At 43.6% G+C, this 14,458-nt stretch overlaps 6 protein-coding genes across 9 annotated transcripts in view; 3 read left to right on the forward strand and 3 right to left on the reverse strand.

The window, feature by feature from the left end:
- LOC104820926 (beta-catenin-like protein 1) overlaps positions 1–1,250 on the reverse strand; it is a 4,609-nt gene extending 3,359 nt beyond the window's left edge. The window contains exons 1-2 of one of the 3 annotated variants that reach the window (XM_010551581.1): positions 1,168–1,250; positions 11–315 (exon numbers count right to left, since the gene is read on the reverse strand). In XM_010551581.1, the coding sequence (XP_010549883.1) occupies positions 11–292 (282 nt within the window). In that variant the 5' untranslated portion in view covers positions 293–315; positions 1,168–1,250. Of the gene's footprint in view, positions 1–10; positions 324–1,167 lie in introns of all 3 variants that reach the window. The other 2 variants (XM_010551580.1, XM_010551582.1) reach the window with 2 other exon arrangements.
- On the forward strand, positions 893–3,084 carry LOC104820925 (probable acyl-activating enzyme 5, peroxisomal). The gene has a single exon (XM_010551579.2). The coding sequence runs from the start codon at positions 1,186–1,188 to the stop codon at positions 2,857–2,859; it is 1,674 nt and encodes a 557-aa protein (XP_010549881.1). The 5' UTR covers positions 893–1,185; the 3' UTR covers positions 2,860–3,084.
- Positions 3,085–3,209: 125 nt separating this feature from the next.
- On the forward strand, positions 3,210–5,100 carry LOC104820928. The gene is made up of 2 exons (XM_010551584.2): positions 3,210–3,477; positions 4,208–5,100. Exons 1-2 carry the CDS (start codon positions 3,384–3,386, stop codon positions 4,876–4,878), a joined length of 765 nt encoding a protein of 254 aa, XP_010549886.1. The 5' UTR covers positions 3,210–3,383; the 3' UTR covers positions 4,879–5,100.
- Positions 5,072–7,280, reverse strand: LOC104820927 (WAT1-related protein At3g02690, chloroplastic). The gene is made up of 7 exons (XM_010551583.1): positions 6,558–7,280; positions 6,409–6,456; positions 6,186–6,308; positions 5,863–6,015; positions 5,569–5,743; positions 5,432–5,492; positions 5,072–5,340 (listed from the first exon to the last, which is right to left on the reverse strand). The coding sequence occupies exons 1-7, from the start codon at positions 7,230–7,232 to the stop codon at positions 5,238–5,240; spliced, it is 1,338 nt and encodes a 445-aa protein (XP_010549885.1). The 5' UTR covers positions 7,233–7,280; the 3' UTR covers positions 5,072–5,237.
- Positions 7,281–7,507: 227 nt separating this feature from the next.
- Positions 7,508–11,458, reverse strand: LOC104820929 (nijmegen breakage syndrome 1 protein). 2 transcript variants are annotated; one of them, XR_773000.1, is made up of 13 exons: positions 11,322–11,458; positions 11,155–11,208; positions 10,285–10,549; positions 9,925–10,016; positions 9,508–9,638; positions 9,378–9,424; positions 9,185–9,293; positions 8,992–9,078; positions 8,751–8,922; positions 8,223–8,644; positions 8,063–8,108; positions 7,878–7,974; positions 7,508–7,786 (listed from the first exon to the last, which is right to left on the reverse strand). XR_773000.1 is itself a non-coding variant. In XM_010551585.1 (13 exons), the coding sequence occupies exons 1-13, from the start codon at positions 11,356–11,358 to the stop codon at positions 7,733–7,735; spliced, it is 1,629 nt and encodes a 542-aa protein (XP_010549887.1). In that variant the 5' UTR covers positions 11,359–11,456; the 3' UTR covers positions 7,508–7,732. The 2 variants fall into 2 exon arrangements, 1 of the variants encoding a protein (XP_010549887.1); XM_010551585.1 differs by having other exon boundaries at positions 8,063–8,124; positions 11,322–11,456.
- A 159-nt stretch (positions 11,459–11,617) lies between these two features.
- Positions 11,618–14,382, forward strand: LOC104820931 (tyrosine--tRNA ligase, chloroplastic/mitochondrial). The gene is made up of 2 exons (XM_010551586.2): positions 11,618–11,704; positions 12,581–14,382. The coding sequence occupies exon 2, from the start codon at positions 12,655–12,657 to the stop codon at positions 14,203–14,205; it is 1,551 nt and encodes a 516-aa protein (XP_010549888.1). The 5' UTR covers positions 11,618–11,704; positions 12,581–12,654; the 3' UTR covers positions 14,206–14,382.
- The last annotated feature ends 76 nt before the right edge of the window (positions 14,383–14,458 follow it).

Below are 14,458 nucleotides of genomic sequence, written 5' to 3' on the forward strand. Positions count from 1 at the left end.
GTAGGTCAACCTCGGAGTCTGCAAACTTGTCCGGCTGGTCCGCGTACTTGAGCCGAGCGGCTATGTTGTCCCTGAGACGCCGCTCGAAGGAGAGGACAAGCTTTTTTAGGGTTTTGAGATCGAGAGCCTCCACTGCGTTCTGAGACTTCTCTAGGGCTTCGAGGAGAGAGAGATCGATGCCATTAGCGTCGTATCCGTCGTGACCTCCGGCCGGACCACTATACGCCGGCGGCGGCGAGTCTCCGGTGATGTCGTCGGCTTTCCGTTTCGCGGCGCGTTTGGAGACTTCCATGGATGCTTTGCCTGGGATGATTGCTTTAGGGCTTTAAAGATAAATGAAGCTTATTGGATCCTCAGCCCAATGGCATATTTGACAATGTAAATGGACTACAAATTCTCTCGCGAGGTTATAATCTAAATCAATAATATTTATAATTAGAAAGAAATCTGTAAAACTAGTATGTTGATTTATCTAGATTCTATAATACAAAATAAATAACCTATACACGTCATTTTTTTTTTTTATAATCCGGAAATTCATAGTGTCTTTGGTCCTACTACATCACAGAGTATCGGAAAAACCATGTGACTGTCCTTTCCCACGTTTGGATTTGAACCCAATATGAGAACATCAAACTCACCACTAGACCACCCAAACTTGGGTATATATACGTCATATTTATTAACCTTATACGTCGTATAAGTATACACACACAAAACACAGACAATCTATCACAATCGCATATATTAATAAATATTTATTATGAAAACTCGTTTGGCCGATGGTGGGTAGAGACTAGAGAGAGAGAGGTGCAACTAAAGTCGCAAAGGTAGTGGACTAACACCGCGAGCCTAACCGAAAATCGTAATTAACGTCACCACATTTTTTGGGCAATAAAGTATTTATCATTGCTTCGATTTGTCGTCATTATATGGATATATGTGCACATCATGTGCGTATATATATATATCCATCGATATAAAATATGGCATGCATGAACTTTTTGTTCCAAAAAGAAAAAAAGGTACCAATCAGGCTTCGGAGAGATTTGGTCTCATCTGCTCATTTTTCGTAATCCTTATCTCCTTTGTCATCTCCTTGTTTGTTTTTTTTCTCTCTTAATCTAAAGATAATCTCTGCAACGTGGTAAGACAAAAAAAACTCACCAATAGCGAGAGAGAGAGATGGAGTTGCTGAAGCCACACGCCGCAAACTCTTCGCCGTTGACGCCGTTAGGGTTCCTGGAGAGAGCCGCCACCGTCTACGGTGACTGTGTCTCCGTCGTCTACGGCGGCTCCACTGTCTACACGTGGCGGCAAACGCGCGATCGCTGCCTCCGCGTCGCGTCGGCGATCTGTTCCGTCTTCCGGATCGGCAGAGGCGATGTCGTCTCCGTCATCTCCCTCAACACTCCAGCGATGTACGAGCTTCAGTTCGCCGTCCCGATGTCCGGCGCCGTTCTCAACAACATCAACACTCGCCTCGACGCGCATGCTGTTTCCGTGCTCCTCCGCCACAGCGGATCCAAGCTCCTCTTTGTCGACGTTTTCTCCCGTGACCTCGCCGTCGAAGCCGTCTCCGACGTCGCTGATCCTCCAATCATCGTCCTCATCGCCGACGACGAAGAGGAGGGAGGAAGAGGCGTTGCTGACGAGGCGGATTTTTCGAAATGCCGTTACACGTACGACGATCTCCTGGAGAGTGGAGATCCGAGTTTCAAGTGGGCCCGGCCCGGAAGCGAGTGGGACCCAATGGTACTTAATTATACATCGGGAACGACATCGTCTCCTAAAGGAGTGGTTCACTGCCACAGGGGCATTTTCGTCATGACGATTGATTCTCTGATCGATTGGGCTGTACCGAAAAACCCGGTTTACCTCTGGACCCTACCGATCTTCCACGCCAATGGATGGTGCTTCCCGTGGGCCATGGCCGCCGTCGGAGGGACCAACGTCTGCCTGCGTAAGTTCGACGCGCCGGTGATCTACCGTCTGATAAGAGAACATGGCGTGACCCACATGTGTGGAGCTCCTGTGGTGCTCAACATGATCTCGAATACCACCGTCGACAAATCTCAGCCTCTCGTGAGCCCTGTTCAGATCCTCACTGCTGGATCTCCGCCTCCGTCCTCCATACTTCTGCGCGCCGAATCCCTCGGTTTCGTCGTCAGCCACGGCTACGGGCTGACAGAAACCGCCGGTTTGGTAGTGTCCTGCGCTTGGAAGCCGCAGTGGAACCGGTTACCGGCGAGCGAGAGGGCGAGGCTGAAGGCTCGACAAGGAGTGGGAACCGTCGCGTCAACGGAGATCGATGTTGTGGACCCTGAATCGGGTCGGAGCGTGGCGAGAGACGGATCAACGATCGGGGAGATAGCCCTGAGAGGAGGATCAATCATGCTGGGATATTTGAAAGACCCGGAAGGAACCCAGAAATGTCTGAAGACAGGGTGGTTCTACACGGGAGATGTCGGAGTGATTCACCCAGATGGGTACTTGGAGATAAAGGACCGATCGAAGGATATAATAATAACCGGAGGAGAGAACGTGAGCTCGGTGGAGGTGGAGTCGGTGCTGTACACAAACACGGCGGTGCACGAGGCGGCGGTGGTGGCGAGACCGGACGAGTACTGGGGAGAGACGCCATGCGCGTTCGTGAGTCTGAAACCAGGGCTGAGGAGGAAGCCGACGGAGAAGGAGATGATAGAGTATTGCAGGGAGAAGTTGCCGCATTACATGGTGCCGAAAACGGTGTCGTTTGAGGAGGAGCTGCCGAAGACTTCCACGGGGAAGATTCAGAAGTTTGTGCTGAGGGAAAAGGCCAAGAAAATGGGCCCACCACCGAGGATGAGCAGACTGTAAGATTCGATGGATGGTCCAAAATATCGTACTCTGTGTTTTTAACCAAAAGCAATAATAAATATGAAATGTGATGGCGGCCCGTCTCAAATCTTGTGCGATGCAGTTTCGTTTATATAATGTACGTAACTCGATGTCCGGAAACGGGGGCTTGATACGGTGTCGTTTCGAAGGATAATATTCGATGTCCTTTTTTTTGTGACGAATATTCGATTTTCTATAAGTCAATGAAGTCAATGTCGTGGTGGGATTTTAATCTATCGTGATTGTACATATTTATATATGATGGATAATGTGTGGGTGAATAAAATCAAAATAAAAAAAGAAGGGAAACGCCGATCGCTTTTTCGCTGATCACTCGCCTTTTTCCTTGAGCGTCTCGCCAACGAAACAGAGGGTTAAACCTTCGACACTAAGCAAAAGAAGATCCCTTTTCCCCTCGCTTCTCTCGCATTCGTATTCTATTTTTCTGAGTGTGGGGTTTCCTGTGGGGGTGTGCGAGAGAGAGAGAGGCATCGGAGGGGAGAATGGGAGTAATCTCGAACAAGATCTCCAGAGATGAACTCAAACCAGGGGATCACATCTATTCATGGCGTCACGCCTACGTCTACGCCCATCACGGTTCCCGCTCTCTCTCTATGGACTTTTTATGCATTTAGCAGATTTGGATGCTACATCGGTCTGATATCGGTGAATGCACGATCTTAGTTGTCTGTATGTGACTATTTTTTTTTTTGGGGGGGGGGTATTTTGGGTTTTGATTGGACGATTGCGATTTCCATCTGGGCAAATCGAGGTATGTTTTCCAAGTTCGGAAAGTTAGGGTTTTGGACGGGAAACCCTAAATGTGGGTATTCGTCGGTCGGGTTTTGTAAAAAAAATTCGTTTTTTGTTTTTTGAAGTGGGAAATAGCAACCAAAGCATCTGGGAAATCGTCATATGATCCGATTGCTTTAGTTTGGATTGCAAAATAGCAGCAAGAAGCGTATGGGAAGTCTATCACATGATCTGACATCGTCTTACAGCCTCCCTCTCTCGGGTTGATTTAGTCTTATCCATAATACATTTGAGCTCCTGGCTCTTCTTACCTTGATGCTAGGGTTTTCAATTCCTAAAACGCATGAATTATTGCAAGAAAAAAAAAAAGTTCTTTCCCTGAGCATGTGGAAGCAAATTGGTCTGAAAAGAGTCAGCTGTCCTGTATAAACACTGTGATAATGTGGCTAGCGAGAATCACTTCTCTCTCATTCTATTGTTCAATCTGTTCTTACTTCTTACTTGTTGCTGCTCTGTGTGCTGATATTCCCAAGGAGATCGTTTTGTGAAGCATTCATCTTGTTATGGTTACCAGGAATATATGTAGGTGATGGAAAGGTCATCCATTTCACCCGTGGAGCTGGTCAAGAAATCGGAACTGGGACATTCTTGGATAACATCATCGTTAGTTCATCCCCCAGCCATGGAGACTGCCCCTGTCCAAACTGCGGCGATCAATCCAACCTTGATGGAGTTATCTCTTCTTGCCTAGAATGCTTCCTCTCAGGAGGCGATCTCTACATCTTTGAGTATGGAGTAAATCCTGTTGTCTTTCTCGCCAAACCTCGGGGTGGTACCTGCACATTAGCGTCCTCAGACCCTCCAGAGGAGGTCATCCACCGTGCGAAATTCCTCTTGCAGAACGGGTTTGGCGTTTACAACGTTTTTAAGAACAACTGTGAAGATTTTGCAATCTATTGCAAAACAAGTCTGCTGGTTTATACAAACATGAGCGTGGGAAGGAGCGGCCAAGCTGCTTCAATATTTGCAGCTTTCAGTGCCGTTGCTTCTACACCACTCAGGTATCTGACCACGAGTTTCAGCGGTTTGGCTGTGGTCGGGTATGGTATGTACTGCATGGGTCGGCTGGTTTCTGATATAGGGGTCCGTAGGGACGTGAGCAAGGTGCCCGTGGAGAGGCTGGTTGCCCTACCGACTACTGATGTGGCTTCCGAAGGCAAACCGGATGACAAGAAAGGGAGATAAACCGGGTTGCTAATACCGGTTTGGGGCCGGTTTTGGAGGATGGTTGATGGGGTAATTCTTGTGGGGGAAAGTAGAGATTTCTGCTTCTGATTTATTCTTGTTTGCCTCGTGTGCTGTCACTGCTGTGTAATATTGAACTATGATGTCTCTATGGGTAATACCTGGGAATGGTTCAGGTACTGCTCTGGTCTAATTATGTAATAAAAGGCGATGGTTTTATTATTTCTAATGGCCAAGTATAGCTCTTGTTTCAAGTAGTTAGTAAACTGTCACTGATGAAGAAACTAATGAGAAATAAGAACAGAAACTCCCTATTATTCTACGGAGTCAAAATGAGGTAGATGTGTAATGAATGTGGTTCAGGCAATGTCCTCTTGAAAGTTGACCATGTATATTGCGACCAAAGTGACGGCTGCTCCAGCTAGTTGCAGCGGCGAGAATGTCTCGTTAAGGTACAGAAACCTGTTTCAGACAAAAAAAAATGTGTCAGAGAGACTCAACATTCAAACACACAATGGATGGATTTGTCGGCTTCTTTGTCTTTAGTCTTTACCCAAAGATGGAAGCAAACATGGGTGTCAAGAAGGTGAGCGAGCTTAGCTTTGTCAGGCTTCCTGAAGAAAAAAAAAAGACATCAAAACACTGAAAATCTAAACCCTAGAGGGGAATATGTTCGCAAGGGATCAGGACCTTTAGTGGCACTGTAGAAGAAAACGCCGTAGCTAACAGCGCTGCCGAAAATGGAGGTATAGAGAAGAGCCACTATATCATTTGTGGTAAGCTCTTGAATAATACTGCCATTGAAAGCTGGATCATTGTTGAGAAAGGAAATTGCTAGAAGAGGAATTCCACCTATAACCATGTGCTGCATTCATTCACAGAATTGGCCATTGTCAGTTTAGTTTTGAGTAAGCAACTTTCAGACATATGTCCTCACGATCAGGATAATAGCTGAAAACCCGACAGGACAGGAAGGGGTCATACCCATCCTGTAGCCATAATTGGATCGGAGTATTTTGTGACCCATCGGACCATGACAGTGCCAACAGCCATGCTCTGAGCTGCAAGGAGCATCCACCATTCCCCACTCCCCCATAATGAAAAGTTGCTCTCATCTTCTAAAGCTAGAGATGGTATCTGAGAAAACAGTAAAAATCAGATATTTTTCAGTTGCAAGCACTTGCCTTTGGTGTACGCTTGATTCAGGAAAAACTCGAATCTAAACGGTTAATCTTGATACACTACTCTTCGGATGAAGCTGAGTTTCTTATACAGAGGCCAGATGAAAAAAAAGGTTGGATCTTTACCTCAAGAAGCAGAAGGCCGAGGACCCCGAGAACGAGCCCTCCAGCTCGCACTATACCAATGGATTCGCCAAACAACAAGGCTGCTAACACAGCTACCGTCAATGGCTGAGAATCTATTATAACCTGCAACATTTCAGAAAGTGACCGTCAATGGCTGTAGTCTGCTTCTCTAATTGGATGCCAAGGCAAAGACAACAAAGAGATGAACAAAATAAACACATACACTTCCCAAACCAGCAGATGTCCTCTGTAAACCTTGAGCAAGAAACCCCTGCGAAGTCATCACCATCATCATCATCATCAGACAAAACTGTCATCATCTACAAAATCTGTCTTGCCAAATCCAAAAGCTCAATACACAAGCAGACAGACCTGGAAACAAGCAGCATCCACAAGAGCAAAGACAGCAATGGAGAACCAGGCAGGGAATCCTGATGGCGAAGGCCTGCGTCTGTAAGCCGCAAATGCTACAAGCAGCAAACCCGCAGGAATGAGCCGAAACGCTGCCACGAAAAACGGGCCAGCCTTTGGTAACACCTCCTTCATCGCCACCATGGCCGTGCCCCAGAAGAAGAACGGCGAGACCAGCACCGCCCAATCCAACAACGACCCGCCAAATTCTTCACTCTGTTCTTCTTCCTCTTCCACCGAATACAACAATCCCTCCTCGGTTCCTCCGTCGGTAACGCACTCCACATTTAGCCCAGTACCGACGCAATCCATCGGTGACGGCGACGGCTGAGATTCAGTGTCCTCCGGGTTTTTGCTGCTGGCGGTGCTCCTTCCCGCCACCGAGTCACCATAAACTCGGCGTTTCCTGATTGGACCAGGGACGAGGTCAAGGAACTTCAAATTGCAGAACCTTCTGTGGCACAAGGGCGTAATCGAAGGAAAATCACGGTTAATCGATGGATAGCTGTTCGTGTTGTTCGAATTCGCGCGTCCGATTCTGGAGCTGGAAAGCGTAAGTGAAGCAAAGAAGGTAGTGGTAGGAGGAGAAGAGGAAGACGACGAAGCAGCAGCGATGGACGGCCATAGCCGCGCCATAGATGCTTGATTTAGGCACTTCCTCCAACTTCTTTAGCTAAATATCTTCCGGAATTTGGCGTCTTCACTGTGAGAACAAAAAATCACAAAAAAAAAAAAAAAATCTTTTTTCGAGTGTCAGAGAGAAGGACACACGTTCAGTTACCGTTCTTCAACGCGCGTACGTATAACTAAAATTTCCGGTAAAGTTTTAATTTTTACAAAACCATTTTCCATTGATAAACACAAAGCTGTTCCTTGAAAAACAGAGAAACAGTGTGTAATATGGCTCCATATACACGTAGAACATGCTTGCATTCACTAAAGCGGTTAATTCGTTAATTCCATTTTGTGTTCAGACAATGTTATGCAGAATGGTAGCATGTCGTAAACGAGCCAGTTAGCATCTAATAAGGCCTCTGTTTCCTTCTCAAGCATTCTGATGAACCACACAAATAAGCTGCCATGAATGGTGAAGCTTAGATACAGAGCAGATGCCACAAATTTTCCACCTTTTCTTCTCAAGCCCGAGTCAGGAACTCGCGTATGGAACCAGCCGTTCCACGTTTTCTGGCCTGCAAATACAATGCCCCAAAAAAAAAAATCCTCGATTTAAGGTATAGATTTGTGGGGCCGATCTCAAGACAGGATGGAAATGAAGTTCACCTTCTCGTTGTTGAACAAGTCTTCTGCAATAGCTTCCATCTGTTTACGTTTCTTTTCTTCTTTGATGTAATCAGTCATTTCCCCGCTATCATATTCTCTGGTTATTGGTGATAAAACGTAAGCAATGAAGCAAGGAAAGGAAGAAAATTGAGCAGGAAAGCATGAAGACTAGAGATGAGATTTACTTGTATGGGTCCTTCGAGAATGGGATGAGGTTGCTGAAGCTGTTTCCTGATGTAATGTTTCCCTAATCAGTCATAAAATATGTCGTAACCAAACATCATCATCTGTATTACAAAAGAACATTCAAAACCTAGGAAAGATTCAGATTCAGGGTTCTGTTACCTTTCTGAATCGCTTGAAATTCACAACTCCACCATCCCCAGCAGAGAGAACAGTTCTAATAGACTGTGTGTCCCTAACTATAAGATCTTGGCTGTAAATAATATCCGGGTTCCCACATTCTGGCCCTTCATTCCGGTCTCTTCTTATCGTTACTTCACTCGGAATATCTCCAGCATTACCTCTGTTTTCAGCTTCTGCTAAATCCACGCTTTTGAACTCGTTCGATTGATCTAGTATCATAACAGGACTATCCTCCATCTTAGTAGCATCAGCTTCATCTTTGATTTCTTCTTCAACTGAGTGTTTTGGTGATTGTAACTTTTCTGTGGTATCGATCACACGGACAGATGATTCTGTATTTTCTTCTGCATCGGAATCTGCTACCACTGTCTCATCTGTAGAGCATGAAGATGAAATGACAACTGCAAAGTCCAAACAGACAATCAGCACTGAAACTTGTCTATAATCTGTGTGATATCAGATAACTATGTCTGCTTATATGGGTGAAGAAGACACATGTACACTCACCAGAAGGTGGTATCAGACTAGACGAAGCCAGATTTCCAGATAAGACAGCACAGATTAAATCCATCTCGTTCACTTTAGATAACAAACTGAGATGTTTGAAACGACCAAACTTGTCTCCAGAACTTTTCGGGATGACACATACCATACGATTGATTTCTCCATACTCAGAATCCTGCAAGAATATTCGATGGTTATTACGTGAAAAAAGAAAACAAATGAACAGACAATGAACTGCACAAACCTGACTCATGGAACTAATTTCTTCTATGGATACAGTTTCTGCTCCACATACTTTGAGTAGTGACTGGAAGCTGCCTCCAAATTTGTACTGAACAAAAAAATTACAAAAGAAAAGCACAGTACCATCAATCAGTGTAACAAGAATCACATGGTGTCATAGGTTCAATCCCATTATTTCCAAACTAAAAAGGTACCTCGTAAGTCGGCTCCAACACAAAGGCATAACCTTCCAGACATTTTTCACGAACTTTTGGGTCCACTATGTTAACCCGTGTATCTTCCACCATTACTGCTGGTATGAACCTATAAAAGCATTTCAAAGTGTTTTCAACGTCAGTAACTATGAAACTGGTTCCATGGCAAGAGAAAACTCAAGATAAAACTCACTGATTGTATCCAGGAATTTCACTGCGGACGTTTTTCTCTGCAATGAGCTGGACAAACAGCTGAAGTTAAACACTACTAGATAAGTAACGAAAACAACAAAAAGAGGGTTGCACTCGGATAGTAAACATACCTTAACCCAACTTGTCAAAATAATTGTTTTTTTGCTTAAAATAGCATTGATCAAATCTTCATTCACTTGCACATGCGGTTCAACGAGCACGTGGGTACACTCCTCGGTCAAGGTAGGAGTCATACTGGCACCTGTAGTTAATGACACAATGTAAGTATAACATGTAATTGTTTTTTCAAGTACAACATTTTTATGGTATATTAAGCTTAGCAATAGAAATATGCATAAGACTAAGTGTTCCCTTGGCTACAAAAGGTGCATAGCAGTTAATGAAGAACACTCCAACGTAGAAGCATAGAAGGGTCCAGAAATGTGAAGAGATCATAATGTAAAGGCAACCCAGAATAGCCACATGAAAGTACAAGAAGCAACACTATGAATTTTCTAAACGGTGCTAGTTATTACGTTTTCACTAACCAATAGATGATACGTCATCTCGTACCAAGCAATCCACCTTGAAGGGCATGGAGCAAGGACAGAAGAAAAATACCAGCTGGATATAAGAAAACCTGTGAAAAATTATTAGAAGATGAACAGATATAACCATATTACATTAAGCTACGACAAAAAGTTAGATTCCAATCTATTGTAGTCATGAACACAGGAGTAGTAAAAAAAGACATAACGTTGTTTCACCTACTAGATCTCAGACATAAAAACAGAACAGCTAACTACTCAGATAACAAGATTAAAAACAAATACATCAGATACTTCTGCCCAAAAACTCAAGATAGACAATAGTTCAAATTAGAAATCAGCTAAAGAAACAAAAATCACCTGTAGGTAGCAGCACCTGTACCAAATGTAACAATATCACCATCTCTCAAAACTGCTTCCTTATTAGGTAATTCGTGAACTTTATCTTTTGTTCCGAGGTTAGATTTGATAAAGGTCCCATACTTTGAGCAATCTTTGATCCGGATATTGGAGGAGGTACGAGAAGATCTGTTCTGCTGAGAGGTCGGAGCAACCATTGTGTCAAAAGTTATCTCTGCATGGACCCGAGATACCCCCTTGTCCTTATTGATAATTATGTCGCATCCTACACAAAACAAATCTGTAGATAAGCGCATCCAAGATATAAATCTAAAAATATCTAGTACAGAACTGCAATCTCTCTGTGCCATATCATTTTGATGGAGCATATATAACAAACTCATTCAGATGGTTTATTATCCATAAAAATGTTTATCTGAACAACTTCAACATGTTCCAGGCACTTTTTTCAGTTCTACATTCTGTTCATCTTAAAGCATAACTGCAGAGCTATCAGACACTGGCCTTAGGATCAAACACTTGTGAGGAAACTATCAAAACCCCTCGTATTCTACTTGTGCTTGACATTAATGAATTTCTTTCTCCTAGACTCTCCATTTGCTTTACGACAGAAATAAGAACTAGTCATGTGCATTACTGTTCTTCATCTGTGAAGACTCAATTCAGTTATAAAGTTTTGAACACGTTTTCGACTTTACTTGTACCCATGTTCATCAACAACAAAAGGGCCAATCCCAAATACGAAGAACTAAAAAAAAGAGAGATGAAATTGTCAAGACATGAAGACATATCTGGCCGTGTTCAGTTGAATATCATGTCTGTCTACTTTCTGATATGCAACAAGTGAAAGGAGGAACAAGTAAACAATACCTCTTCGGCCAATCTTGTACGTTCCTTTAAAAAATATGTAATATTTCTCTTCGCCTGCCACATTACAAGTACAACTCCAGAATCAAGACGTACATGACGAACGAAAACAGAACACAAGTGCGGGAACTCAAATCCAACTGACAAGAAAGCTGCAAGAAGAATAAAACCTGAAAGAGGATCGACGGGTAAAAGACCCCAAACCATGAATTTCCGATTGATTCCACAGTTCCGAAATTCCCCACGACCTCACAAAAGGGTTCCTCAGAGAACCTCCGGCGAAAAAAGGGCAAAAAAGTCGGGATTTTTGGGAACAAGGCTTGCGGGTTTTAGGGAATCTTCTTCGTCATCGAACTAAACCAAGCCGATTCCAAGATATGTCACGATAACCGGATATCATTAAACCAAAACAAACCGGACTAGCTCCGGTTAGTGGACTGAACGGATGGTTCTTCTTCGGTTATCTGTTACAAAGACAAAAGGATTGAAAACTCCGGCTGCAAACGGCGAAGGAATCCGATTTTCTCTAATTCGATATCGGTGCTGCAAACAAGTAAGATCTTCTTCTGTGTTCTCTCTTCACTTCTTGTTCGTGTTCTCTACTTGGGTCGATGCTTTATGCCTTTGGGTGCTGCTGAAGTTCGAAAGTTCTGATTTTTTTTCCTTCTTGAACTGCTTTCTTTTGCTCTCCTCGTAGCTGTGTGATTTTGGGAGGTTTGCTTTATTAATCTAGGTCAGGTTCTGGGTTTTCGAGATTGTGGTTGATTTTTGAATTCTCTCGAGGAATCTGTGGCTGCATTTGCAGTGCCCACGATGCGTTTGTCAAATTGCCTACGTGACGATTTTGGGTTTGGATAAAAATTCTACCTTTTTGTGTCATCGAGTTCACTTTTCTGACTAAAAGGCGACCTTTACAGCTCCAAATACGTAATATCGTCCTAAATCGTAAGGATTTCAAGTATACATTTTCACCAGCAGGATTGTTTGTAATCCCGTGGTTAGTCTTTTATACCAACTAGTTTTGAGATGAACACTGATAAGTCTCAGATTTTGATTTATCCATTCCGACAACAGCTTTGTAGAAGACTGTATAGTTATTCATTCTAGACTTGGTCAGCATCTGTTTGTTCGAGTTCTTTAATGATGTCATGTCAGATGTATAACTGTTGTTCGTTTGGATACACCAGTGCTGTATAAATCATCTGCTTACTCGCAGCGAAAATATTTAGCAGTTTTAGTAAGCTGTTGTACCATAGTTGCGCATGCTCTGTCTAAGCCTTCTTGATGTTGTTTCAGGTAGAGATTTGGAGATCTGAACTTTTGAATATTTACCTTTCACTTTACATTGCGTGTGCATTATACTGTTTTCGATATAGAAGATTTTGATGCATATTGGTGGTGTGGACTAATAGAGGAAACTTCTCTTCAGTTTGCAGTTATAAATTATAATCACAGACTTCAGTGTCACGCAAGTTTTCGCTACCTGGAAGCAGGTTGGAATCAATGGCATATGTTTCAGGAATGACGCTTGCTTCAAAGACCTTCCTGCCATTTTGTTCTAGAACCTGCTCATTTCCCTGTCGTGTCATTTCTTTTCTCACTTTTCGAGGAAACTCCTCTGTCGGCTTCGGCAGGGCCCAATTTCTTCACCCTTCTTCTACCGTTACAAGTCCAAGATTCTCTCCCGTTAGGTGTGCTCAATCTGCTTCTACCCTTGAACCGGAAAATCAGGTTGCTTCCCGGCCTAATGTTGTTGATATACTCGAAGAAAGAGGTCTCCTTGAGTCAATCACCAGTGAGAATCTCAGGTCTGCGTGTTCTGATCCCACCTTAGGCCCTCTCAAAGTTTACTGTGGGTTTGATCCGACAGCTGAGAGCCTGCATTTGGGTAATCTTCTGGGTATCATCGTACTTTCCTGGTTTCAAAAGTGTGGGCATAAAGTCGTTGCTTTAATCGGTGGTGCCACGGGCAGGGTGGGTGACCCATCAGGGAAGAGTCAAGAAAGACCGGAGCTTGATGTTCATACATTGGAGAAAAACATCGCTGGAATTAGCAGTATCATAACCAAGATTCTAGATCAGAACGTGGGCAAATCCTCTTTGAACCCGAATTCAAGTAGTTCTTACGCAATTCTGAATAACTACGACTGGTGGAAAGATGTGAAATTGCTAGACTTTCTTAGAGACATTGGCAAGTTTGCTAGGGTGGGTACTATGATCGCAAAGGAGAGTGTCAAGAGGAGATTGGAATCGGAACAAGGAATGAGCTACACCGAGTTCACTTATCAGTTACTGCAAGGTTATGATTTTGTTCACTTGTTCAAGAACGAAGGGATCAATGTTCAAATCGGCGGTAGTGACCAGTGGGGGAATATCACAGCTGGAACCGAGTTGATCCGGAAGATTCTTATGGCGGAAGGAGCATACGGGCTGACATTCCCTCTCCTACTGAAGAGTGATGGCACCAAATTCGGGAAATCAGAAGAAGGAGCAATCTGGCTGTCCCCTTCGGTGTTATCTCCCTACAAGTTCTATCAGTACTTCTTCTCAGTCCCGGACACTGACGTGATACGTTTTCTAAAGACACTCACTTTTCTGAGTCTGGATGAGATAAGAGCGTTGGAGGATCAGATGGGCAGATCAGGTTATGTTCCTAATACCGCGCAGAAGAAACTTGCAGAAGAAGTAACCCGTTTCGTGCACGGTGAAGAGGGATTGAGGGAAGCCATCAGAGCAACAGAAGCTCTAAGGCCAGGAACGGAGACGAAGCTGGACTGGAAGATGATCGAGAAGATAGCGGAGGATATTCCATCGTGCTCGTTGGCCAAGGAGGAGGTACTGAATTCTTCCATCATCGATATCGCGGTTTCGTCGGGATTGTTGGAGAGCAGATCGGCGGCGAGGAGAATGATGAAGCAGGGAGGGATTTATCTGAACAACGAGAGAGTAGAAGAGGAGAGTAAGAGAGTTGGAGATGATGATATTGTGGAAGGGAAGGTTTTGCTGCTCTCTGCCGGGAAGAAGAATAAGATTGTCGTTCGGATTTCTTCTTGATCTCTTTTTTTTTTTTTTTAACCTTATTATTATTACTCCAAAATCTCATTTTTATCATGCCATTATGAATGAATACTGGAGGAAATTCTTTATTGTATTTTGACATAATTCTCTGTAACTTATGCTATTCAGTTTTAGGACATTGTTGATGTAAAACCAATATTATTCCATAAAACCTGAATTTTAGCAATAATTTCATAATTCTCTGTGATATTTTTCGAATTTACAAAAATTATAATTTCGATTTAATTAC

Source organism: Tarenaya hassleriana, unplaced genomic scaffold, assembly GCF_000463585.1.
Source record: "Tarenaya hassleriana unplaced genomic scaffold, ASM46358v1 Cleome32, whole genome shotgun sequence".
Lineage (NCBI taxonomy): Eukaryota > Viridiplantae > Streptophyta > Magnoliopsida > Brassicales > Cleomaceae > Tarenaya > Tarenaya hassleriana.

Excerpts from the sequence above, each read along its gene's own strand:
- LOC104820925 (XM_010551579.2), top strand. The coding sequence starts at position 1,186 with ATGGAGTTGCTGAAGCCACACGCCGCAAACTCTTCGCCGTTGACGCCG.
- LOC104820928 (XM_010551584.2), top strand. The coding sequence starts at position 3,384 with ATGGGAGTAATCTCGAACAAGATCTCCAGAGATGAACTCAAACCAGGG. Across the intron at positions 3,478-4,207 it reads CTACGTCTACGCCCATCACG|GAATATATGTAGGTGATGGA; the intron begins GTTCCCGCTCTC and ends TATGGTTACCAG.
- LOC104820931 (XM_010551586.2), top strand. The coding sequence starts at position 12,655 with ATGGCATATGTTTCAGGAATGACGCTTGCTTCAAAGACCTTCCTGCCA.
- LOC104820929 (XM_010551585.1), bottom strand. The coding sequence starts at position 11,358 with ATGGTTTGGGGTCTTTTACCCGTCGATCCTCTTTCAG. Across the intron at positions 11,209-11,321 it reads ACCCGTCGATCCTCTTTCAG|GCGAAGAGAAATATTACATA; the intron begins GTTTTATTCTTC and ends GTAATGTGGCAG. Across the intron at positions 8,645-8,750 it reads TAGTCTGATACCACCTTCTG|TTGTCATTTCATCTTCATGC; the intron begins GTGAGTGTACAT and ends TGGACTTTGCAG.
- LOC104820927 (XM_010551583.1), bottom strand. The coding sequence starts at position 7,232 with ATGGCGCGGCTATGGCCGTCCATCGCTGCTGCTTCGTCGTCTTCCTCT. Across the intron at positions 6,309-6,408 it reads CATCTGCTGGTTTGGGAAGT|GTTATAATAGATTCTCAGCC; the intron begins GTATGTGTTTAT and ends GAAATGTTGCAG. Across the intron at positions 6,016-6,185 it reads TCGGCCTTCTGCTTCTTGAG|ATACCATCTCTAGCTTTAGA; the intron begins GTAAAGATCCAA and ends CTGTTTTCTCAG.